General features: G+C 50.6%; 1 protein-coding gene across 1 annotated transcript in view; it reads left to right on the plus strand.

Moving 5' to 3' along the window:
* The window catches only part of LOC144952998 (guanylate-binding protein 1-like), a 93,434-nt gene that overhangs the window by 5,112 nt on the left and 61,094 nt on the right, over nt 1-27,228 (plus strand). Inside the window, exons 3-6 of the mRNA XM_078883481.1 lie at nt 9,992-10,032; nt 12,232-12,286; nt 13,104-13,171; nt 22,308-22,465. Coding sequence (XP_078739607.1) covers nt 9,992-10,032; nt 12,232-12,286; nt 13,104-13,171; nt 22,308-22,465 — 322 coding nt within the window. The remainder of the gene's footprint in view (nt 1-9,991; nt 10,033-12,231; nt 12,287-13,103; nt 13,172-22,307; nt 22,466-27,228) is intronic.

Below are 27,228 nucleotides of genomic sequence, written 5' to 3' on the forward strand. Positions count from 1 at the left end.
TATCTAGCCCTCATGAGGTGTTTATTTTCCGAATAACAAGGATCAAATCAGAATTAAATGTATTCTTACCTTTCTCCGGATTGGTCGTGGTAAGGGCATAAGCACATGTTATGGTAAAAAAGCAGTCCTGCAGAAGGGGCATCCGCAAAGTATTCAGCCAAAAAATCCTGTATGACGTTTCAGGCTCTGAGCATTTCGGGGTCAAGCAATGTTCTAACATTCCATGTTGTGAATGTTATTCTTGTTATCTTACTCGAAATTTACCCCAACATCTTGGCCAACTTTGATAGGCTGGTTGTGCTTGAATTGTTTGGATCATCTGTGGAATGCACAGTGACACAGAACACCCTATCGAACTTAATCTCTTTTTCTTAGGTTTTTTCGGTAAAGTCACGTAGAAAGTAAAATAAAATAAAAACAAAAATCACGACGTTTCGGAGGCAACACAAGTCTCCGTCATCAGGTGGGACCGTCACAGCCAGATTAGCTGTATCAAGTGAGGCAATGATTCAAGATGTAATCCCTTAAAAGCGAGTTGAGGGGGGAGAGAGAGGGAGGGGGGAGCTCATCAGACTATGGTAGCCAATGAAAGGAACGTATCGGGAGGGAGGGGGGGCGAGGCCAAAAGGGTGGGCGATGGACGTGGAAGCGCTTGTGCGCAAGCGGCCAATTATTGCACACGCCAACACAATGGAGCGATTGTGCGCAAGCGGCCAGCCACTGCACCCGCCAACACAATGGGCAGAGAGGAGGAGGGGAGGTCTAATACACATGATAGACAAAAGAACGAAAATGATGATGGGTACAAACTTAGGGGGAGCTCATCAGACTATGGTAGCCAATGAATGGAACGTATCGGGAGGGAGGGGGGGGCGGAGGGGGGGGGGCGGGGGGGGGGCGAGGCCAAAAGGGTGGGCGACGGACGTGGAAGCGCTTGTGCGCAAGCGGCCAATTACTGCACACGCCAACACAATGGAGAGAGAGGGGGAGGGGGGGTCTGATACACATGATAGACAAAAGAACGAAAATGCCCATGTTTATACCAATGCTGGCTGAACAATGAAGAGAGTACTGTTAAAAATAACTGGGGATGTTAACACACTTTACCGAGTGTTAACATCCCCAGTTATTTTTAACAGTACTCTCTTCATTGTTCAGCCAGCATTGGTATAAACATGGGCATTTTCGTTCTTTTGTCTATCATGTGTATCAGACCCCCCCTGCCCCTCTCTCTCCATTGTGTTGGCGTGTGCAGTAATTGGCCGCTTGCGCACAAGCGCTTCCACGTCCGTCGCCCACCCTTTTGGCCTCGCCCCCCCCCGCCCCCCCCCCTCCGCCCCCCCCCTCCCTCCCGATACGTTCCATTCATTGGCTACCATAGTCTGATGAGCTCCCCCTAAGTTTGTACCCATCATCATTTTCGTTCTTTTGTCTATCATGTGTATTAGACCTCCCCTCCTCCTCTCTGCCCATTGTGTTGGCGGGTGCAGTGGCTGGCCGCTTGCGCACAATCGCTCCATTGTGTTGGCGTGTGCAGTAATTGGCCGCTTGCGCACAAGCGCTTCCACGTCCATCGCCCACCCTTTTGGCCTCGCCCCCCCTCCCTCCCGATACGTTCCTTTCATTGGCTACCATAGTCTGATGAGCTCCCCCCTCCCTCTCCCTCCCCCCTCAACTCGCTTTTAAGGGATTACATCTTGAATCATTGCCTCACTTGATACAGCTAATCTGGCTGTGACGGTCCCACCTGATGACGGAGACTTGTGTTGCCTCCGAAACGTCGTGATTTTTGTTTTTATTTTATTTTACTTTCTACGTGACTTTACCGAAAAAACCTAAGAAGATGATTCCTTGCAGTCACGAAAGCTTCAAATCTAGAATTAATCTCTTTTGTTATTCAAAAAGAGTAGGACCATAGAGTGCTCGTGTCATAGTCCAAATGTGAGTTATACATTACTCAATTGGGATTGCATATGGCAACATAAGGAAAGAAAGAAAACATTAAAACTACTGCAGACGATTTGTGAAACATAGCACCTTTGATCGAGGGATTTGATCAGAGGATTTTAATTAACACCAACATGTTGCATGTATAACAGCACCAGAAGCAATAACAGCAACAAGAACAGCAGCAACAGGACCAACTGGAAAGCAGCAACAAAACAGCAACTGCAACAACATCAGCAACAAACAGCAGAAACAACAGCAGCAGCAACCACATCTTGCAATGGTGATGTTGCAACTTCTGCTTCACTCGCAGAACTCTAGCTCAGGAAGCCGAATGGTCTGGTGAAGCAATGCCTCCCCTCTTCCCTGGAGAATGAGGGGCTATACCCGAATTTCTCTTGGCCTGGATCGACAAATTAATGATATCTCATCCAAAGGTCACCGATACTTTGGTGAGACGCACCAGCAAACACTGCCCAGCATCCATCGTGCAGAAGGGAGTGCTGATCGGTTCCACACCAACTGTGCTACGATCTGCTGTGGAAATGCCGCTTGTTGCAATGCCTCGCAAATGGTTATGCTGTTGACTCGATATATTGGCTGTTACTGAAACCTGGGTATATGACGCCTCACCGGACGTAATTAAGCATGAGGCTGCATCTAACGGATATTTTATTGTACATCAGCAACATCGCAAAAAGCCGCAGCAGGCATGGTGGTAAGATCACACAGATTCACCCTGGAGACCTCTTCATGAAGGTCCTGAGGAACTCATTAACAATCACGTCATTCGAGGTGCTGCTTGTGAAAATAACGAACAGGGTGCGGAGGCTTTTGATCACCGTAATCTATCGACCACCGTCTTTACCGGTGTTGGAAATAATTGCCGAGCTTTCTGGTTTGCTAGACTTTGGGTCACCTTGGCTCTCACTACATCATCTGTGTTGACTTAAACTGTTCCGAACTTACTGATTGTTTAAAAGAGCTATATAACTCCGTGGGCTTTACCTGGTAAAATAAAAACAAATATATACTGAGAAACAAATCCCCCGTAAAGCCTTTCAAAGGCTGTTGGGGCAAGTGCTATTAACAAGTACCTATGAAGGCCGAAATAGCATACAATGGGGTAGGTGGCCAGCATCACGTCTGGGCGCCTTTGTCTCCCCTGTGGCGAAGTTTACACATGACACCAGATACTAATTTGAGGATAAGTCGACCTAGGGGGGAAGCCCAGGACCACTTCATATAATCGCTATCACTAATGATGGCCATGAGCGGGAATCGAACTCACGTTGTCGGTTCATAGAGCAGTGCACAAGCCACTCCACCACCGTTTCCCACATATACATATGTATAGTCCCCGAATTACGAACGGACTGTGTTTCTTGTTCCTATCATAAGTCGAGCTGTTCATACTTCGGCACATACTGTACACACTGTAAGTAAAATATATTACAGTTATACAAAAAAGGGAAACATTGTTATGCTCATAAATAAGAAATATTGTCCATTTATATATAATCCTGTGAGAAATATTGTATAGTAAATAAGACAAAATAATGTAACGTGAAAAGAAAAAGTTATAATATCACTTTCCTTGAGTCCTGGTGCTGGAGGATTGTTCCACTGAACAAAGGAGTTCTGTGGTTCGGTTCACAAGTACGAGCAGATGTTCATAACTCAGCACTGGGAGAGTGTTGGTGAATAACACACATTCGTAAAAATGCCTTCATACCCAGGGGTGTCAAAGTTGCCAAATTCTGGTTTGTGAGGGTATGATAGTACGGTAATTAGAATACAGCAATCCTTCACCATCTGTGTGTTTCCCATTCACGGTATTTACGTATGCGCGGTTTTCCTTCGGTATACTAATTTTCTTATCGTGGTATGGAGTTTGTGTATCTACGGTTTAGCACGGCGACCAGCACTTGTAATTTCATATCACTCACATCTATATTCCCTCCATGCATCATCTCATCTCCCAACTCCCGCCACCGCTCTCTTTCCACCACTTGGTAGAGGATGAGGGTGGACAAAGCCCCCCCCCCCTCCTCCTTCGAAGCCTCATCAACATCACCATGAACTTCAACTCTCAACATTAACGATAAAATAAAATAAAAATGTAATTATGTTATTTGAACATGTATTGCTGTTTATGCTATGCCTTTTATTTGTATTTAGTGAAGGAATAAGCAAATTAGTTAGGCTTTGACGAGTGCGACCGTCACTCTACTGTTGCCCTAACCTCCTATTTCCCATAAGACCTTGCTATTGCCAACCACGCTTTTGACCAAATATTAAGGGCCACAGAGCTTTGCCAATTGCTAACACCAACTTTTGCTATGCCCACTTGTCTGTGGTTTAAAATGCCTCTGAATCACCCTCTGTCCCTGACAATAAATTATATGTCTGCATTACACATTTTGTAACGTTTGAGATTAAATATTAATGAATTATTTAGCATATTAAAGAAAATGTTGATTATTGTATCACTGCTTTGTCTCATCACAACAGAAGCAGTGAAACCTGTCTTAAAGCTGGACATGCATCCCAAGTTTGCGATTAAGAGGTGAGCCTTATCTGTCTTCAGTTGAGATATGAGGTGGCTGGGTTGGCTTAGAAATGAGTGCCGAGTTGGCAATAATGCAGTCCTTGATTTCAAGTCTGTTTCAACAAATTGGTGTCTGAATAGCAGTTGATGGTCTCAACCTGGCACCTGAATAGGGAACAACTTACAAAAGTCGAGAATTTGTGTAACACTTGTCCTAACTCTAAATAAATATGGTATTAATCTTATGAAAACGCAAACATTCCATTATAAATAAGGGTCGATCAATACCACTGTAAAGGAGAGCCGACACAAGATTGCAGGGGGTTCGTCTTTTAATCCTTTTCTCCCATCCACACCTGTCCCCAGCCGTCCCAATCTCGTTCCCGCCAAAGGCCCCGTCTCCCGCCCGTTCTCCCTTTATCTCTCCTCGATCACCCCTCCCACTAACCCTCCTATTGGTGGGAATCCTTCCCCTGACACCCCTACACCACCATGGAAATAGACATTACTCATGTTCATACACGTGCACTTTGACAAGCATACACACATCCAAACACACACGTGCACAATCACTTGAAAATACTTTCACTATGCTTACACGGACTCTCATAAATAATAACAAAGATCATTTTAATAAACGAATAGCGACTTCCGGTGACTTTATGACCGAGTCAGCAGTGCTCAATAAGACCACTTCGACCCTTTCATTAATATCAGCCCAATGCACGAGGTTTCCGACAGTTTTTTTATTGGAAGACTCAGATTCTTGCATGCCTTTCTCCCTGCACGAAAAAGTTAGAATTGTATTTTAACTCGGTCCTGTCTTATGTAACTGAAGCTCAGGCGCTGTTGGCTTGCCTTACACTCCACGTGATGAAGAGCGGAAAGAGTCACAGGCAAGAAGTCCAAGGCCTCCTCTTCATTAAACTCTCCAATCAAGGAAAGACCTGAGACCCCTCCTGGAGGGATTCATGGGATGCTACCAGCTTTACTTGAAAATGCCAATCAACTTTTCCAAAACACCCGGGAAGTTGGTCAATAAACGGAGGAGAAACCCACTCTACTCCGGGTCTCAACAAAAAAACTAAACAGGCTTAATGAGAGGGTAGAAAAACAAGAGTTAGCTATGGCATCTCTTCCAGGAACACGGGAACCTGAGAAAAGTAGATAATAACAAACTCAAGGTGCTAAAGAAGGCGTTTAATAATCCATGTGGTAAGGGCTGGGAAAGTCAACTGAAGGCCTCTGGTGACGTGAAGGGGGTAGAGGACACTGCTTCCCAAGGAGCCATCTGCTATATTCAAAAACTCTGACCCTCTGTACAAAAGAACCCTGAAACTCCGCATCAACAACCAACACACTTGGTTGGAAGGAATGAGGGGCAAGATTTAATGGAAGCAAATAATCTGAGACCCCACCCCCTTCCCCAATTGGCATGAGACTGAAGAAGCGCTAAAAATGGCAAGAATATTAAAGTGTAAAGCCACTAAAATTGAGGGAAACTTTACATTACTTGACCTTACTTCGGCTGACTAGAAGAAGATTAACTTCCTCCCTCTGCATAGAGATATGGAGAACAGGAATGGGGTGCGCTTACAATTGCTCTATCCAGCCAAACTTCGAATCCACATTGCAGGGAGAAGGTGAGATTTCCTAACCCCGAGTGAGGTGATGAGGTGCCGGGAGTTCCAGTAAGTGCTACAGAGACTCAGGGCAAGTGAGGGGAACCAATGAAGGAGTGCTGTTTGAGCCTGGTGGTCCCTGGGTGGTGGATTGGGCTCACCGGTCCTGCGTCTTCAGCGCATTGACAACACATATCCTTACCTGTGTAATGGGTTCGACTGAGTCGCAGACGTAGACTTGGAGGCAATACGTTTATTCAGTTCCAACACACGGGGTAACTTCCCTTTACCAGAATAACAACCTAAGGTAATGACCACCTGGCTAACCATACTAGTTACCACGTAACTGCTACTATGGACCAGGACCAATGACTTCGGCCTGAGTCCACGTGTTGGAGACTCGTTGAACGGAGAACATAGATGAAGGGTTTCTTCCAGGATGAACAACCACCCTGGTCCCTCTCGGGACCCGGTTTATATTCTCTGTGGCATGACCCGCTCCACTCTTGGCCATGTCCACCTTCTAGAATCCTCGGGAAGGATCTGGGTCCCAATCACGTGACACCCCTTAGCCGCTTCTTGGGGCCCCTCTGTCAACTTAATCACGTGTCCTCCTGAGTCAACCAGAGTGCCATGGCCACACACAACCTCATCTTTCGGTTGGCACCCACACACCCTGTCCTCTAGGGTCGGCACTGCACATAAAGCGTGGTGTCATCCAGCGCTATTATTCAGCGCACACTGTGCCCCTCTAGGGCAGGTACTGCACCCACAGTATGGTGACAACCAGCGATGTCACTACATCACCCCCCCCCCCCCCTCGTAAAACTCAGTCATCCCGGCTGTCAACTCACCCTCAACAAAAACAAAAGCCCCTCAGTGTGCCTCAACAAATAATACCCCATCCCATATGTACTATATCTACAATATATACAGTGATGAACGGGGGAAGGGAACATAAGTAAAGAACCAACAATAAGCAAAAACAAAACGGAAGAGAGAAGGGAAGAGAGAGTGAGAAGAGAGGAAGAAGAGAAAAAAAAACGTGGTAATACACAAAACCTCGGGACCGCCTCCAGCACCAGCATCACCCACCCTCACCGTGTAACAACACCCGCAAGCACAATAAAGGCCAAGTTCAGCCAATAACCAATACGATATGTTGAGTGCGACAACCAACTGACGGCATGGGTGAACAGTCTTGGAACGAGTCCTTGTGGCCGGGCCCCCAGGCGAGGTGGGCGTAAGCTCCCTGGGGGTCCCGGGGGGAATTTGAAAATGTCCCGACGAGCCCGGCTCCTCATGAAGAGCAGTCGGTCAAGCAGACGGGCCCTCCGCTCCCGAAGCAAGCGGCGCCTTAGGGAAGTTAAACGCGCAGAACCTGAGGACCAACCTCAGCGGGTACACACCTCAGCTCGCCCGATACACCCGACACTCGGTCCCTGCATAATGGAGATGAGATGAATTCACATGGTGCGATGAAAGGTTTTAGGCGAGAGGAATGTACAAAACAACTCCGTTGACCCCAGCGAATTTGAATACACTGAGACCAAACAGCCCGAATCACATCAACTGGCCCCCTCCAAGGTTTAAACAATTTGGCTGATGTACCCACCGGTACCTGGGGACAGTGCAGCCAGGCTCTGTCACCTGGACCTCACTTATGTCCAGAAAGACGGAGACCCTCAGCCGCTCATTTGCCAATTGGCATGAATTAGAATTTCCCCTGGAAGCCTCGCGCACTTCCGAAAGCCTCTGAAGGGTAAGGCACATGGGCTCGAAAATTTTTGATTTGGCCCTGCTTGGCTCGGGTTGTAATTGGACATCAATGGGGGGATCGTGTTCTCTCCCGTACATTTAAAAAAATGGCAAGTAGCCAGTGGACGCATGAGGGGCCATTCTATAGGTAGCCAGGACCCCAAAAACATGCAAGTCCCAGTCAAGCTGGGACTTGCTCCACCATTCCATCTGTCTGGGGGTGGTAGAGCGACATATGTATTTTTTTTGTTCCCAACAAATCATACACCTCCCGCAGCAATTTAGAAGAAAATATTTTACCCTGATCGGTCAGAAGGTGGTCAGGGGTCCCCTTGTCCATCACATAGCCGTCGAGGAATGCCTCGGTGATGGCCACCGCCGACTGGTTGGGAAGTGGCCAGGTCATCGGCCACCGTGAAAAATATTCGACGCCCACGAGGGGTGGTAGGAAATGGACCGAGGACATCAAGAACGACCAGCTCATTTATGCGGGAAACTCGAATGGATTGCAATGGTGGACACCAGGGTTTAGACGGGGGTTTCTGCCGAGCGCACTGCACACACCTCTTCAATACGTTAGCGACATCTTCCACCATACCGGGCCATAAGAAGTCGAGCTTAAGTGTGGCTAGTGTCTTGCGCACGTGCACCGCCCAGATGACTTTACCCCATAGGGCAGTGGGCGTGACAATGTTGTAACGGCGCAACCCTCTGTCCCAATACATGAGCAACCTGCCTCTGAGGATGACAAAGGCTACACCCTGTCGATACCCACCCCCGTCCGCCCCCTTCACACAGTGTCATAAATTAATCAGGGAAGCGTCCTCAACCTAGAGGCGTCCCCACCCTGCATTGTCCAAGCCAATAACAGCGTCACACACCTCAGGACCGTCGGCTTCATCAGGGGTGTCAACCTCGATTGACGGCACAATGGGAGGGGGCAAGGCCTCTGCAGGCGTCGTACAGCGCCCCGAGCCTGAGAAACATGCGCACCCGTCACTCGTTGGCAATCGCGACAGGGCATCTACATTCATGTGTTGGGAACATTTGCGGTAGGAGACAATTAAAGAATACTCTTTGGTTCTTTCGTTAAAGTCACGTAGGTAGAAAAATTAATAAAATAAAAAAATAATATATCAGACTCTCTGCGTTGCATTGCATTACATTTCTAAACAAATAGCTAAGTTTGTTTTCTCAAACTGCCTATTTCTCTCTATAAAATGTAACCGCCGCTTGGTGGATTTCCACACAGCTCTCTCATTGACATGCTAATCAGCTAATGTCTCTGCTCCAGCAGACCCACCTCTCTCTCTGCCCCAACCCCACCCTCCTCTCTCTCTATTAGAGGCCACGACACAGAGGCATTAGGTCTCTGTGTGTCTATGTTGTGTCTCTCTCTGTGTGTCTCTGTGTTGTATCTCTCCGCTTGTGTGTATGTCTGTGTGTATCCGTGTCTGTGTTTTGTCTCTCTCTCTCAAATTTAGTTCTACCTGATGAAGACTGCTTGTGTTGCAATCGAAACGTCGTATTCTATTATTTAATTTGTTTCCCTTCTACGTGACTTTACCGGAAGAACCAAAGAGTTATTCCTGCAGTCACAAAAGCTTCAAATCAAGTTTAAAACACTACTGATTGTGCTGAATTTAATTGAACTTGACTAGGTATTTTTTCGTAGCAAAGGAATTAAGCAGAACATAAAGCCGTTTTAATATCTCCCCAAATATCAACATTACACGTTTCATGAGACACGTAACCTCTGGGAGTGTATACTTTCAGCAGAATTTGTTTAACAAAACTAAACAACTGGACTAGTTTTTGACAGCGTCTTATTTGTAAAGTCAGGCTTGTCTAACCTATGCTGGTGAACGGCCATCTAGTTTTAGATAATATCTTATAGTCATGGATCCGAGCTTGCAGAAAAACTACATATAATACATGAAACTAAATAATCATTAGTATAATTGTAGATAATTTAAGATGGTATGTGTAAAATACACTTTTATTATGTATATGTAGAGGCAGATATGTGAATGGGGAATATTGTCTGCTGATATATGTTGTTCCTTATAATCTCCACAACGACACGAATGATTAATTTGAATTTGTTGTACAGGTCAGAAGGAGAATCAAGCCTACATCATAGTAAAGAACCAGGTAAATAACATGCACTACACATATACAAGCGGTGTTGTACCACGCTTAGAACATAGCTGGGTGTGATTTGTCAAATTTTCAGTGAATGGGATGAACATAAAAATGATTTTAACCCGCACTGATCAGCACGGAAAAGCACGGTCAAACAGTTCGCATATAAAATAAGGAGGCATTTGTCCATTTATTAGACGGAATAAAATTTATTACAATTCCTGCAGTCACGAAAGCTTCAAATCAAGTTTGAACGACCTCTACGGGGAGGATTTAAGTTTGTTATCTCTTTCTCTTTGTGTCTCTGTTTGTCAAATTTCACACTTAACTTCTAATTTAGCAATCTTTGGAAGAACGTAATCAACCAGGCTATTCGTTAACTGTGTGTTAACCGACTCTCTGTGTGCATTCCATTACATTTCCAAAAATGTTGCTAAGTTCGTTTTCTCAAACTTCCTATTTCTCTCTCTAAAATTTACCAGGCTTGCATGGGTCTTTCTCTCCCCCGGCCGCCGCGGGGTGGATTTACACACAGCTCTCTCATTGACATGCTTATTTATCTGCTCCAGCACCCACACCTCTCTCTCTGCCCCACCCCCCTGTCTCTATTTAAGGTCTCGACACAGATGCGTTGTGTCTCTATGTGTCTATGTGTGTCTCTCTCTCTCTGTGTGTCTCTGTTTTGTCTCTCTCTGCTTGTGTGTCTGTCTGTGTGTCTCCGTGTCTGTGTTTTGTCTCTCTCAAGTTTAGCAATCTTTGGAAGAACGTAATCAACCAGGTAGGGTGTGACTGTTGTGTTAGCCGGTTCTCTGTGTTGTATTGCATTGTATTTCTAAGTTTACTAGGTTTGTTTTTTACCTGATGACGATTGCTTGTGTTGATATCGAAACGTCGTATTATATTATTTAATTACTTTTCTTTCTACGTGACTTTACTGAAAGAACCAAAGAGTAATCATTGCTTCTCAAGACTCTGAAACCGTCCTGGTCATGCACGTTTAGGCGCTTTAGCTATTTCTTAACTATGTAACACTTCTTTTTTAACTGAGTACAGAAACAGTGCATAACCCCTACTAGGCAGGGGTTTGCATAGGCTCCAAAACAGCATCCTGCAAATTCGGGAGTATCTGGGCAAGGTCCCTGCCACTTTATAAATATGGGCGCGCATCAGTGTTGATGTCAGGAAAATAATCCTGATACAATATTACTACAATTGCATTAAGTCCCTGTGGAATGTGGCCTTGTGACTTTATCGCCACTTGAGCTTCACCCATGATGTGGATTAGGTAAGTTACATATTCATGTTATTAATGTTTTTATTTAAGTAATGTGTGTGATTTTGCATGCATTTCTTAATGCGAGTGTATGAGGGTGCATGTATGTAATTGTGCAAGTGTGTTACTTTGCATGGGTATGTCTTGATATCTCTGTATGATGGGTGACCGCGCCTTTTTTCGTGTGGCCCCCAGACTGTGGAATTCACTTTGTTTTATTCAAATAGCGCCTTAGTACGCAACTTCTTCCTAAAAACTTTTGTTGGTATGAGCCAGCGTGTGTGTGTTTATGTTTTGTACAGCGCCTTGTGACCTCTGGATGAAAGGTGCAAAAGTGTAAATTATCATTGTTATACGTATGGGTGACAGTGTGTTTGTGTGTTTGGGTCTATCTATTAGTTGCCATGTTGGCTTTCATAGGCTTTCACATACAGTCTTAAAAGGCAATTTCGGAATATTCTTCTTTGCTTATTCGATACAGTGCGTGTATTTGTCGGGATGAGAGCATTTTTGTGACCGTGTACACGCCTGATTGTGTGTCTGTGTGTTTGTTGTTTTGAGAGCATTTGAGTGTGTGGACATGAGCAATGGCGGACTTAAGATTCCTAACACCACCGATATGATCTCATATGTTTATGCGTTTCTCTTACATACATCCCATCGAATCGAACGTGGGACAAATTGTCCCTACGCAATTTATAGCACTGCATAAGCTGTTCGTTACTCGGTTCCCAGCTAGTTTTAGTATAGCTACCCGACTGCAGAACTTGACATTGGCACCGTCTTTATAAATCTCACCAATCTGCCGCTGCCCCTCTCACCGAGTGCTTGGGCCACTATGGCCTGTGAACCACAGTGCAGTTGCACCGCCTGTGCACTCAATATCTATGCCACTACAGTGAAGCACTGACTTCTCTGTGTTTTTGTTCCCACAGATGGAGAGGAATTAACCAATGTGAGGAGCATGGTCAAGCGCTGGGCAATGATTGGGTGTGTCACGCAGAAACAGATGTTGGCTGGATGTTCTATGGGAAATAGCAAAAACATCAAAGCGAGTGCACCCTCGGGAGTGATGTTTCACTCTGAGAACCGATTTACCAGCGGTCTTGTACAGCCCTTTTGTCAATCCAACACTGGATGAGGGCCTCCACTGCCATGCAGGTCATGGGTGTTATTTGACCATACGTCACCAATCCAGGCATTGCGGACTATGAAGGCAGTGAGCACACAGATGCACTATCATTGAAATACCTTACAGGGCAATGCATTAGATGTAACAACACGCACACATGTGTATTGCATGTGAATGAGTTCTCAGCCTTATCCAGAAAGCTTACAATAACTGAATATGTGGTCCTTTTGTAGTTTGTACCACCAACTTAAAGCGTTGTGCATCCCAACAGAAAGCAGAGAAACAAACCTGTAGACAGGTTTCATCCTCAGTAGGACTCATGAGTACAGTTTAATCATTAATGTCTGGTGTTGCCACATGCTGCCCACGATGGAGCACAGCCCCATCCAAGCTCTGTCCAGGCTCAAACCTGCTTAGCTTCTAATGTCCGACAATTGACAACTGAGGGCGCATTTCAAGTGATTTGGTCATCGGCGCTTTATACCAAAAAAAGAGTTCTGCTGTGCCTTTGAGAATGCTTTTTTATATTGCTCTTAAAAATCTTCATATAAAGGGCAATGATTCAGTTTCATTACACTCAGCCTGGCTGTTGCTGTGTTGCTATGCCATGAGAGACGGCCATTTGATAATATTTTAATATAATTTGTGTTGTGTACTTTTTAATTTGTAATTCAGACCTGGGAAATTTGAGCAGACGGAACCAAAGGCCAGACCTGCACTTCCCACACCCCGGCGGTCCAGAGGTTGGTTCATATCAAACATATTCCTGATAGGTCCTACACTGCAGTGGTCTTAAGTGTTGTTAACTTGGAAATTACCCAATGTAGACACTGTTATGCAACCATATGGGGCATCGTTAGATGTTTAGAGGAGTGATTGTGAGGTTCTTGGACACCCTAAACATGGACTTGATGCATTTGTTGACGTTGCTGCATGACCAGGTGCTATAGCAGCAGTTAGTATCGTACATAGCGATTATAGTCATGGATCGCCAGGGCAATCTATGAACGTTTATAGTTTGGCTTGGATCGGTGTGCAGTACTAGTGACGAATTGGCATGTTCTGTTTACGTGACAACGCTTACTAGTTGGCTGCATCGGGTGGTGGCGGGTTTTAACGACACATTTATATATTTAAGCGATCTATCCCAAAAACCTATCTTATGATCGCTTTTTTGAGTCCAGAAACAGTGCATAACCCTTACTAGGCAGGGGTTTGCATAGGCTCCGAAACGGCATCCTGCAAATTCGGGAGTATCTGTGCAAGGTCCCAGCCACTTTATAAATATGGATGCGCATCAGTGTTGATGTCAGGAAATATTCCTCGTAAGAAATCGAGGACTAATTTCCTTCGAAGGAGTGGGGGGTGGGTGGGTGGGTGGTGATTTATAGATACTTACGTGAGATGAGATGCCCCCGAGAGGCTGACGGAATCAGATAAAAAGGGAGGGAAGGCGGGGCGATCGGCGAGGGAAACGGCCCCGGGAGAGAGTTGTGACGTCGGCGGGAGAGGCGGAGGGCTCGGGGTGCTTTCTTGGTAGGAAATGGAGGAATGAGGGACGTGGTTCTGAGTGAGAGTGCCGCAAATAAAGTAACATTGTACTCACCCTACCCGGGACTGGTCTGCTCTTTACAATAGTATGAAATTAACAATCATGATGTGGAAAAGCGGGGGGGTTGGGGAGCATTGCTCCTGTTCGAGTGGACCCCATGCTGGTAGGCTGAGCATGTGTAGTGGTGGTATTGACGTGCGCCGACTGTGACAGTGATGGATCACGGGGCGGCGCGGGGTGCGGGGTTGGGCACGCGTTGTGGGCGTGGTGTGGACGCGCGCGCCGGGAGTGACAGATGACGAGGCGGCGCGGAGTGAGTGGTGAGGCACGATGAGATGTGGGAAAAGAGGATCGTAGCCAGCGCCCGGCGATTGGTCGAATAAGTGGGTGCTCGCAGCGACGTCCGCAGGTGGGGTATAAAGGGGGACGCGCGAGAGCACTCGGGGAGAGTTACCCAGTTGAAGACCCGAAGACGGAGCTGAAGACCTAGTGAAGCCGAGTAGCTCAGTGGCGTTAGTCGCCGAGTAGCTAAGTGGATGTTGGTCATCCGCGTAGCTCAGTGGCGTTAGTCGCCGAGTAGCTAAGTGGATGTTGGTCATCCGAGTAGCTCAGTGGGCGTTAGTCGCCAAGTAGCTAAGTGGGTGTTTGTCACCCGAGTACTAAGTGGATGTTGGTCATCCGAGTAGCTCAGTGGCGTTAGTCGCCAAGTAGCTAAGAGGATGTTGGTCATCCGAGTAGCTCAGTGGGCGTTAGTCGCCAAGTGGCTAAGTGGGTGTTTGTCACCCGAGTACTAAGTGGATGTTGGTCATCCGAGTAACTCAGTGGGCGTTAGTCGCCAAGTAGCTAAGTGGGTGTTTGTCACCCGAGTACTAAGTGGATGTTGGTCATCCGAGTAGCTCAGTGGGCGTTAGTCGCCAAGTAGCTAAGTGGGTGTTTGTCACCCGAGATACAAAGTAGGTGTTAGTCACCTGTAACCAAGTTTGATAAAATAAAGAGTGTGTTACCCGTGAAGTCGTCTCCCGTGGAGTTACTACATTACAACTGGCGTCAGAAGTAAACCTGTCTTCAAGAAGTATGGACACAAGGAAGACTACCCGTACCCACGAGCGAGGTCGGGATGACGACGGCGTACCGGGGACACCGACCTCGGGAGTAGAGGACGAGGAGTTGCCGCCGATGCAGCACTTCGCGGTGATGGCCGACGCTCCGCTTGCCTCCGACACCGGCCTCCAGGACGCGCACGCCCGCTTGGCGGAGTTGCTACTCGCCGCCGCCGCTGTCTTGGCCGACATCTCCGTTCCGGCGAGCGGAAAAACGGCTGCGGGGGTCGTGGAGGAAGCGACGGTGGAGGATTGCCGCCAAAGGGCGCTTCGCGCCAAAAGCCTGGAAGTTGCCGCCGTTTTTGGGGGGCCGCCACCGATTGGCGGGAAAGACGGACGCCACGTGGCCGGACACCTCCGCGCAGCGCAGCCCACGTCATCGGCGCGCGCCGGAGCCCTCCATTTTGCGCCTGACAACCGAGCCGACATTTTACACAACTCCAGCGGAGCGCGGGAAAATCTCTCCGACGTCGACGACGATCGGGTCCTCCAGCAAAGATTGCCCGCGCTGTCGGCGTTCAAGGCGGATGGGGGCGACTGGGGAGCCTTCCAACGAAGGTTCCTCGCTCATCAGGAGATGTCGGGGTGGTCCGACACCACTGCCCTGCGTGCGTTGCCAGCGATGCTTGACGACGACGCGCTTGCAGCCTTCACATCTGCTGCAAGGTCGTCCCGCTCTACGCTCCAGGCCGCACTACACCTGATGGCGAAGGTGTTCGGGCCGCCCTCCACGTGCCGCCACCAGTTCTACGATCGGCGGAAGGTGGCTGGGGAAACGACGCTAGCCTACCGCACGGCACTGCTCGCCTTGGCGGACGCGGCTTTTCCCCGCATGGATAAGGAGGGGAAGGACGCCATGGTGACGGAGCAGCTGCTGGTGTTGGCCCACGAGTTGGGGGTCCCCATCAACGTGGCAGACGAGATGGAGATCTGCTCCCTGGCGATCGCCACGAGCATTCACGCGTACGAGGTCCTCAAACGCAAGCCGGGGGTCGTCTGCAAATGGCCGGGGAATGCGGCACTGGCCGCCACGATCGCCGAACCTCAGCCAGCTGCGGTGCAGGAGCGGGGCTTCGCTGCATCGTGTCCGGGGGAGTGGAGAACGGGAGGTCGTTCGCCCACACGTTCGCCCCGCAAGCTGGAGCAACCGAAACCTACAACGTCCGTCGTCTGCTACAACTGCGGCCTTCGGGGTCACGTCGCAGCCGGGTGCCGGGCCCCGCGTCCGCGCGCCGCAGGACCACGTCGGGACGACGACCAGGGCCACAAGTCATCCCAACAAAACCCGGCAAGTCGCGGCACCTCACACGTTCGGTCCACAAACACGGCACATTCGGGTCGCCGCTTCGCGGTGGGGGGTTCGCGGCTGGGTGCCGGGGGTTCAATTCGGCGAGGGGGGTCCGTACGCGGCCCGCAAGCAGTCGAGTGGTCCGAATTGGCCCACAGGATCGTGGCTGCGTCAGCCGGGTCGTCCGTGGTAACGGGGTTCATTGACGGGGTTGAGGTCCGGGTGCTTGTTGACACGGGTGCGTCGGCCACCATCATCTCGGACCTTATTTATAACATTCTTCCCGTCCAAAGTAGACCCCTTCTGCCAGTAGACGTGCCATTTTATGCGGCGAATGGGGGATCCCTGGGGATCATCGGCCAGATTCGGGCGACTATTTGCATTGGGGACATTAAATTAGCGGGCCCTATTTTTGTATCATCATCGCTGGCCGTTCCCTGTTTGCTAGGTACGGACTTTTTGTCAAAAATGCCCATCAAAATTCTTATTGATCAGGCCTGCATAGAGCTTCCGTCAGGTCGGCGGGTTGCCTTCTTGTCGAGCCCTATCAAAGTGCGCACGGTTTGTGCGACGGTGCAGGCGCTGGCGACTCACACTGTACGGGTACCCCCGGGATCGCAAATGTTAGTACCCCTTCGGTTCAGGAAGCCACTCGAGGTGGGTGCGGAGGCACAGGGGGTGCTGTTGGGGCCGTCAAACAGAGCCAGTAAGGGCCTCGACTTAGCGGTTGCTCAAACCGTGGTGAGAGGGGACAGTGAGCCGTTCGTAATGGTCCTGAATACGGGGTCGCGGCCGGCCGTAATTGCGCAGGGAACGGTGCTGGCTCACGCCGCGCCGCTGCCCGTTGAGGAACGGCTCGTGGCTCAAGCAGATTTTACTGTCGAGTCGCATCCTCAAAGTGATGAGGGGACTGAGTGGTTGGACTCGCTGTGTGCGGGTTCTGCTAACTTGTCCGGGGTGCAATTGGGAGCATTGAGGGGTTTGCTCATCGAGTTTGCTGACGTGTTCAGCAAACATAAGTACGATATCGGCTGCACTGACCTGTTGCGCCACCACATAGCTACAGGGGACGCGGCCCCTATTCGTCAGAATCCCTTCCGGCTCAGCCCGGCCGAGAAGGAACATGTGCAATCGGCGGTTAATGATATGTTGGCGGCCGATATCATTTCGCCCTCTTCTAGTCCGTGGGGTGCTCCTATTGTCCTAGTAAAGAAACAGGACGGGTCCTTGCGGTTTTGTGTCGATTTCCGCCGCTTAAACAAAATCTCGATGGCGGATGCGTATCCGCTCCCCAGGATGGATGAGTCGCTGGATGCCTTGGCGGGAGCGCAGTTTTTTTCCACACTCGATCTGCTTTCTGGATTTTGGCAATTGCCACTCGATAACGAGTCTAAACCTAAAACTGCTTTCCGGACACCTGGGGGCCTTTTTGAATTCAACCGTTTGCCCATGGGCTTACATTCCGCTCCCGCCACGTTCCAGAGACTCATGGAATTGGTTTTGTCGGGCCTCCAATGGGATACCTGTTTGATTTATCTTGACGATATTATCGTCTTTAGTCGGACTTTCGAGGAGCACCTCCAGCGACTGAGAGCGGTGTTCCTCAGGATGCGTTCCGCTAAGCTAAAATTTAAACCGGCTAAATGTTTTCTGCTTCGGGAATCGGTCAGGTATTTGGGCCATATCGTGAGTCGTTCAGGGATCTCGACGGACCCTGCTAAGACGCATTGCGTCAGCTCATGGCCAACGCCAACCTCGGTCACGGAGGTTCGTAGTTTCATTGGTTTTGCCTCCTATTACCGTCGTTTTGTCAAGCAATTTGCCACCATAGCCAAGCCCCTGCACGCTTTGACGGCTAAGGGTGTGAGGTTTCACTGGGGGGCAGAGGAGGAGGATGCGTTCTGCTCCCTCCGTGACGCTTTGGTGCAGGCTCCCCCCTTGTGTTACCCCGATTTCACACAACCGTTTTTGCTTGACACGGACGCCAGCAATACGGGTATCGGGGGGGTGCTCTCACAGTTGGTCGGGGGGGTTGAACGGGTGGTCGCCTACGGTAGTAGGGTTCTTTCCCCCGCAGAACAACGCTATTGCGTAACTCGTCGTGAATTGTTAGCCATTGTGTTTTTTACACAGCAATTCAGGCCGTATCTTTACGGCCGTCATTTTACGGTCCGGACGGACCATGCGGCTCTACAATACGCTATGCGCGTGGCGCAGCCATCGGGCCAATTGTCCCGATGGTTGGAGGTCCTTCAAGACTACCAATTCACGACGATTTACCGCAAGGGGTTGCGGCACTCAAACGCGGACGCCTTGTCGCGGTTGCCGCCGTGCACGGACTGCACATGTTTGTTGGGATCAGCGCGGTGCAAACCCCCGGTCGCCGGCACCCCGGGAGTTGCGCTCGCCGCCACTGACACCCCGGGAGAGGACGCCCCCACGGGGAGGGATTCGCTGTTGTCGTTGCCCCTCATTGAGTGGGGCCGCCTCCAGATGTCCGACAGCTCCCTACTTACGCTGCGTCGGAAAGTTGGCGCTCCCGAACAAGGGGAGGCGCGGGTCGGTTCCTGGGTGTGCAGACAGGGCCTGTTGATGAGGTGGGACAACATGTCCCGGCGTCACGTGCTCGTTGTGCCTGTTGCTATGCGGGGTAGGGTTGTTCTGGCAGCTCATGAACGGCTCATGCATCTGGGTTTTCACAAAACGCTCGCCCTAATCCAGCGAGACTATTATTGGCCGGGGATGGGTAACGACGTGGCGAATATTCTTAAGGGATGCGTAGGGTGCGCCAAAAGGAAACCGCCACCATTGGCAGCTAATCCACCGCTGCAATCCATTCAGGTTTCGCGTATAAACGAATTGGTAGCGTTGGACATCTTGGGGCCCTTTCCGGTTACACCAAGGGGAAATAGGTTCCTGCTGGTTGGCGTGGAATACTTCACCCGATGGCCTATGGCATGGCCGCTCGCCAACCAGTCGGCTGCGGCGGTGGCGGACGCCTTTGTCCAGGGTTATGTGTTGGACAAGGGCGCCCCCGAACGCTTGCTGACGGATCAAGGGAAGAATTTTTCGAGCGTTTTGTTGCGCGAGGTGTGCGACCTGTTGGGTACAAAGAAAGTGCGTACTTCCCCCTACCACCCGCAGACTGACGGGATGGTTGAGCGTCTGAACGGAACGATTACGTCTATGTTGTGCCAACAGGTCTGCGACGATCAGGTTGATTGGGACTTACAGGTGCCGGGGGTACTCGCGGCCTATCGAATGGCCCCTCATGCGGCGACAGGGTTTTCCCCATTTTTTCTTATGTATGGGCGGGAGGCCGATCCGGCCATGGACGTCCAACTGGGGATTTCCCAGCCACGTGCAAAATCTAAATTGGCAGACCACATCAAATTTAATATCGCCAAATTGACTGAAGCGCGGGAGGGGGCAAGGTTGAATTCGCGGTCGCGGCAAATTGCAAACGAGAAATTGCATGAGCGGAGGGTGCATACGCATGATTGGAAACCAGGCGATAAGGCCTGGCTGCATTGTCCACATGCACCGTTGGCTACGTCCCCCAAGTTGTTGAGACCTTGGAGGGGACCGGTGGAAATTGTGCGGGTTGCACGGCCCCAGAGTATACAGATTAAATGGGGGAAACGCCGTTGGTATGTGCACCCCTCCCGACTGAAGCCCTATGCGGCACCGTGTGACCCCGTTCTGTGCCGTGACGACCGGGCGTGTGATGTGACCGTCGACTCGGGGAGGGAGGTGTCGCAGGCTGATCCTCACGTGTCTCCACCTGACCCACCCCCAGGTGCCTCGGGCTTGACGGCTGCTGACCGTCGAGAGCCTGAACCCCGGGGCACGCACGAGTCCTCGATGCCTGGCCGATGTCTTCCTGAACCGCCGGCACCACCGGACGTTCAACCGCGTCTGGTGCCGTACGACGGACCGGCAAGGCGGACTCGGGCTAGGTCTCAACAATTTTCATGAGGACGGTTTTTTTGTGCTCTACACCGAGCTCGCCCGGTGTTCCCCTCTGCCGGGGTAATGTCCCGTTGTAGGGACGCTCGGAAGAAAAGGGGACACTGCACGAGTCGAAAAAAAAAAAAAATTCCATTTATTTTTTTGTATACACATTGCTATTGTCACTCGCCGGTTTGTATATATTGTTCTATTGTCGCGGTGGCATTGGTTGAGGGTTGCGGATGGTGGTGTTCGCGTCGTGTTGTGTTGTTAGCTTAGTTGTTGTTCTTGTTGTTGTGTTGTGTTACGGGGCACACAGGGAGGGGTTGTATATTTTTGTAGCAGCCGGGGCGGCTGCGAGCTATGTGGTAGGGGGTGATGTAGTGGTGGTATTGACGTGCGCCGACTGTGACAGTGATGGATCACGGGGCGGCGCGGGGTGCGGGGTTGGGCACGCGTTGTGGGCGTGGTGTGGACGCGCGCGCCGGGAGTGACAGATGACGAGGCGGCGCGGAGTGAGTGGTGAGGCACGATGAGATGTGGGAAAAGAGGATCGTAGCCAGCGCCCGGCGATTGGTCGAATAAGTGGGTGCTCGCAGCGACGTCCGCAGGTGGGGTATAAAGGGGGACGCGCGAGAGCACTCGGGGAGAGTTACCCAGTTGAAGACCCGAAGACGGAGCTGAAGACCTAGTGAAGCCGAGTAGCTCAGTGGCGTTAGTCGCCGAGTAGCTAAGTGGATGTTGGTCATCCGAGTAGCTCAGTGGCGTTAGTCGCCAAGTAGCTAAGAGGATGTTGGTCATCCGAGTAGCTCAGTGGGCGTTAGTCGCCAAGTAGCTAGGTGGGTGTTTGTCACCCGAGTACTAAGTGGATGTTGGTCATCCGAGTAACTCAGTGGGCGTTAGTCGCCAAGTAGCTAAGTGGGTGTTTGTCACCCGAGTACTAAGTGGATGTTGGTCATCCGAGTAGCTCAGTGGGCGTTAGTCGCCAAGTAGCTAAGTGGGTGTTTGTCACCCGAGATACAAAGTAGGTGTTAGTCACCTGTAACCAAGTTTGATAAAATAAAGAGTGTGTTACCCGTGAAGTCGTCTCCCGTGGAGTTACTACATTACACATGCACCCTGAAGGGCCAAAGATGTGGGGCGTGTGCGCCTGGCACCTGCCTTCAGAGACACTCCAAAGGTGGTCAATGAAAGAACCAACGTCATCATCGGTGGGGGTTAGGGATAGGGCGGGGCGGGTGCCACGTATCTGTTCTTTTAAACCGGCATGTTCTCCCCATTTGTGTACTACTTTTGCCCGTGTTATTTATTTAATAACACGAAATAATTTCGAACGTAGAGATTGAGTATCAAAATACCTAAACAGATGTCTCCATCCCCTTATCTGTCCTGGCACGTAAAAAATAAAATAATAATAACACAATCCATTGTCCCCACGGCCTTCTGAGAGTGTAAAATGTAATGATATATGTACAAATATATATTTTAGTTTAGCTATATTTACGTAAACAGTAGAATTGGTCATCGGGGGATGACAAACAATGTGCACTACAGTAATGATGAGCGTTGAGAAGTCGGAAATTTGTCACCACATGTTTAACCAAGGACACAATTATAGCAACAAATGTGTATGCAGCATTTACATTATTTCTGTACACATAGGAAGAATAAGGTTAATGGCTTCCTGTTACAGTTAAAAATCACGTGGGCTCAGGAGAGGCGAAGCCACCATTGGTAAGCCACCAGGAGGAAGGCAGATTCGAGAAACTTAGAGGGAAGGGCCAGATGGGATATAAATATGACGCTTAAACCGGTTCACAGGTGAAGAAGACAAAACATCCAGGAGACAAGAGGTTGTGGGATCAAACTTCCATTTAGGGTTTGCACCAGGAACCTCCTGTCTATCAGTGGACACGTCCTGTGAATGCACCCGAGGTAGGACAGCTCACAAAAAAAGTGAGTGGGCCATATTGTACGTTATACACAAGATGACACGTTTATTTCTCTGGCTTCCTCAGGCTTCTCACTGGGTAACACAGTGCAGTCCCACACCAAGGGCATCTGGATCTGGCCAGTCCGTCACCCCCGCGACGAGAGGAAATGTCTGCTGCTGCTGGACACAGAGGGGTTGGGCGATGTGGAGAAGGTGAGGGCCTGTTGCGGATATACCCTGATAACAAACATTTGGTGTTAAAAAGAATTACATGTTACTTCTCTGAATAATATGTTTCTTCCATACTAAACACAATGATAATGAGCAAAATGATAATTGATTCATTAATAGGTGTATGAGTGTATATGTGTGTGGCATTGACTGTGAGGCATGCTGATACAGCTGTGGAGAAGGTACATGCTTTTTTGTGTCTGGCAGCTGACTGTAGAAAACTCAGTGACAGTGGAAAACCAGTTTCAGAACCTGGTGGTATGAGCCCCTTGAAGGGTAGGCTATGGATTAATAGCAGCAGTTAAAGATGTGTAGTGGCGTAACTCGCGCAGGGTTCGCAAACAGCGGTTGCATTATGTGCGGGATTGCAGACAGTGAGGTCAGCTAAGAATTAGAAGGTGCAGGCGGATGGCTTGGGTGACAGCAGACAGAGAGACGTCAGCAATTTGGGAAAGAGGCAGTGATTGCCTGGCTGCAAATGCATACGCAGAGTAGGCGTCACAGAGGCGAGAGATAGTGGCGATAAGGGGGAGAACACGTCCGTGAGGCGTGGGGAGGATGCCGGCTTAATGAGGGCCATCTGGGGAGACTTACTGAGGAGGAGGGTAAAAGAGGAACGTGTGAGGCAGAGGAGTTGAGTTGGTTGGAGTGAAGACAAGGGATAATTCAAGAGAAGTCTGGGACCTCGCTCTCCACACCTCGTCCTCTCCAGCAGTGTTGGCTGATCCCCCGCTGGAGGCAAGGGAGAGGATGGAGGAGTGAGCGTAGACAGGCTAGCAGTAGAGAGGCTAGCGGAATTTTAAGTTTGAGTGTGATACGGCTCGCAAGTAGGGAAGCTACCAGAGCGTGTAGTGATAGGCTAGCAGCTGAGAGGCTAGAGAGTGAAAGAGAGCAGGCTAGTGGAGCGAGTGGAGCGATCGGTGCAAGCGGAGTGTAGCAGGTGAGCAGTGCCAGCGGAAGAGTTGCTACGGAGATACGTGGTGTTGAACGCGTGGAATTCTGTTGGAATAAAGTGACACAGGAGAAAAAGAATAAGTGTGAAATAACGTCACGCACCTGGGGGGGGGGCAGACATTTGTGACGACGTGTGACGAGGGGGTGGGGGTGAGAAATGTGACGTCACATCAAAATGCGCAACTTTAAATAAATATAGAATTGTTATAACAACACTCCTACAACATCAGAGTGCAGCGCCACATTAAATATGCACTACAATGACAATAGTTTAAAGTGATTTGAAGCATTTTTATTTTTAAAATGGAAATATGGTTTTGGGGGGGAGGGGCAGAGCTTTGTGACGTCATATTTGAGGGGAGGTCTGACTTTTTGTGATGCCGTGTGACGAGAGTGGGGGGGGGGTCAAAAATCGTCCAAAATCGCGTGACGTCATTTATGTACGCCCCGTACAGATGCAATATTAGATTTGTTATCCACTCAAATTGTCTGGTCAGAAGCAGAGAGGGTGTCGTCCATTCCTCTTTTAAAGGAGTGAAGACAGCAGGTGTTTACAATGTGGTCGATGGTTGAGGATTCATGGCTGCATCACCATGTCGCCAAATCTTTCATGGGACAGTTGTGCAGCAGGGAGAGAATTTACCGGTGCTGAAAATGTCAACGAGCTCCATTAAGAGTGACCTCAATTTGCTCCGCTGGGCTGTGGACAAGTCCGCAGCCTCTGAGCAGAGGGAGTCTACCCTGCAGGCATCTGAACCCGAACGCGGCGTCGGACGTGACCCCGCCCCAACGCTACCTACCACCCCTGAAGCGCGGGCGATGCATGGGCAAGCACTGTGCCTTGTGGAATGATGGACGTCTGAAACCCAGCATGCAGGACCTGAATGAACGGGTCCCTGTCAGCTACACCAGGGTCTGTGCCCCTACTAGATTCATCCCCCGCACAGCTGTGTTGGAGGGACCCAGGAGGATCCCTGCCGCTGTTGCCGCCGAGTCAAGCGGCTTACATAAGCGCAGAGGAACGAGCATTTGCACGCCCGGGGGAATCCAAACTGTTTGGGCCGCAAGCGCTTGTACCGTGGCATTCACCATCCACAAGCGGGTGGAGGAAGATTGGAATGCCAAGCGACGGCCGGAGGGCAACTCGATACAACCCTGATCTATTTAAAGTTTGTATTGGCAATTTTCCCAAAAAATCAGTCCCGAGCAAGCATGGGACAGCAAGGGATGACGAAACGAGGATCAGCCCAGACAATTTGACATCCCCAATACAAATTTGAGCAGTCATTTGGCCGATGATCCCTAATGAACCCCCGTTGGCGGCAAAGCACAGCACTTCGACAGGGCGCAAGAAATGTCACTTATCCGGCAAGATGTTATAAATGAGCTCAAAAATGATGGTCGCCAACGCCCCCGTGTCGACGTGCATATGAAAATCGACCCGCTCAATGCAGCCCACGACAACCGACGAACCCGCGGTCGCGGCGACCACCCTATTGGCCAACTACGACCACTGACCCGGTCGGAGTGACCAGTCAGCCTGAATGCAGTCCGCACTCCCCTGTACCGACGCACGACGAGACCGTAACCCGGCGAAATGAGATGCGTGAAGGGGAACTGGGGGCTGGGTGTGTGCGGTGTCGCAACTCACCACGGGTTGCCGTGGAGAGAAGGATGGTTGGGCGGATGGCGGCTGGGGCCCGGAGAAGCGTCGTCGAGGCACCCGGCAACCCGACGCAACGTGGCCTTGCAGGTCACAGTTGAAGCAGCAGATGAGGCCCCGCTCTGGTCGCGGCGACGTCCTCCCCTGCTGGCGAGCGACATCCCGATGCGGCCGGTCGTCCATTCGCCATCCCCTGTCCAGGGTCGATGCGAAGGTCTGGGCAGGAGCTGGCTCCTGCAGTGAGCTGCACGCCTCCTCGGGCGGAGCACATGCCACCAACCCCGTCTCCCGCTGGAGAAGCACGTGAGCTTGAATGCTCCGCACCACTTGCAGGGAGCACAAGTCGGTGTCATCGATGGCGTGGATGATCACCCGCAGCTCAACGCCAATGACAGGAGCTTCTCCATCACCAGGGCGTCCATGCCCTCCTCGTCCATCCAGAGGTATGCGGCCCTCGACAACGCCAGCAGTGCACTACAGAAGGTGAGGGGTCTGTGTCCCCGTGCCTCTGTGCGGCGAAGCGGTGGCGAGTATTGGACGGTGGCCCATAGATCGCTACCATCTGTTGCATTGCCTGGTGCAGCGTGGCGCAATCCGCTGGCGGGATGGTGACCAGAGCTGCCAGGGCGTTGTCGTCCAGGGCAGCAGGAAGCGCCCATAGCGCCTCAGCCTTCGTCCACCCTACCATCTCACAGTTCATGAGGAAGCGCCGCTGGAAGGTGGCCTATTAGCCTCCAGCGGCTGAGAACTCCGTCAGAACAGCTGTTCTCCGTCACTTTTGGCGGGAACTCAGCAACTCACCGCGGTCAAGATGGCGGCCCCCTGCGCCAAGCGTGATGCGGCGGTCTCTGGTTGCTGGGAAAATTTTGCGGGAGCCGCGGAGACCTCCGGTTGGTGGAGAGTTCCAGCGAGATATTCCGCATTTTCGGCGGGAACTGTAGAAGCGGCGGCAGGAGCCACAGCCCCATGCTGCCGTCGGCTCCCCATGATGGATTTCATCCAAAATATACGCCGCTGCATGGAGGAGTTTGGCGAGGCAGAAGTGAGCCGCCTGAAGTGCTGTCCCCGACGGTGGCAAGCCGCCGAGCAGCCGGATGGCATAATACATCTCCACCCTCCTCTGGGGCCGCCAACCCCGGGGCTGTTGCTACGTCGTCTTCATCCTCCAGAGACCAGGTACGTGCTCTGCTCCCCGTCTCCATTTAGCTAGTTAATTACTAACAGTGTGGCCACATCTGACACCAGTTGTAGTGGTTCACACGAGGGAGGAAGAGACTTCTTGGAGGCAACACAGTTATTACAATAAGCCCTATAACACGAAGGGGTATAACTGCCCCTTCACCAGCTACCCCTACGGAGGTATCACCTCCAGGCTAGCTAACCCTAGCCCACACGGGGTGGCCGTCTCGGACCGGACTCTGGCTCGGGTCTGGGTCCTCTACTCGGGCAGATCTTCGCCAGGTGACAGCTCCTGTCTTCAATCTTGCAACAGCTGCCGGACCTGTTCAGGGGTCTGGCTTATATTGCCAGTTCCGGGGCTTCCTCCACCTCTGGCCACGCCTCCCTTCTCGAGCCTTCGAAAGGGACCTGGTCCTGGTCCCGTGGTCACCCCAGCCCCCTCCTTGGGGCCCCTTGGCCGGTACCTCCGGTCACCAGGCCTCTGGGTTCACCTGGAGTGCCATGGCCCCCGGTGAAGCCCTGCGCCATCCCTGGCGCCCTCGCCCCCTAACCGCAGAAGCTGGCACTGTATGTGGCTGGTGTGAGCGGCATGCATTCTGCCTCACACAGGACGGCTTATGCCCCATGCAGTGGCCTCCACCGATGCCACTTCATCAGTATGGTGTGAGCTACGGAAATGATCGTCCCTCAGTTATGTTCCATGAATGTCCGAACCCTCTTCTCATTTACCTGGTGCCACAGACACACCACCTCCGTCATGCGAAGTGACACAGACAAGGCTTTGAGCTTGAGAAGGGCTAACTGCAGTCTCTCAAACAACTCGTAGAACTTGTTCAGCTATGCTCTTGCCAAATAGAAATCACATCATACAAGTGTCTAAAGTATTTATCTCACTGCAGACCCCGCATAACCAGCCCTATCAGTGTCTGGATTTAGCCTAGCATATTTG

The sequence above is a fragment of the Lampetra fluviatilis genome, chromosome 71 (genome assembly GCF_964198595.1).
Source record: "Lampetra fluviatilis chromosome 71, kcLamFluv1.1, whole genome shotgun sequence".
In the NCBI taxonomy this organism is placed as follows: domain Eukaryota; kingdom Metazoa; phylum Chordata; class Hyperoartia; order Petromyzontiformes; family Petromyzontidae; genus Lampetra; species Lampetra fluviatilis.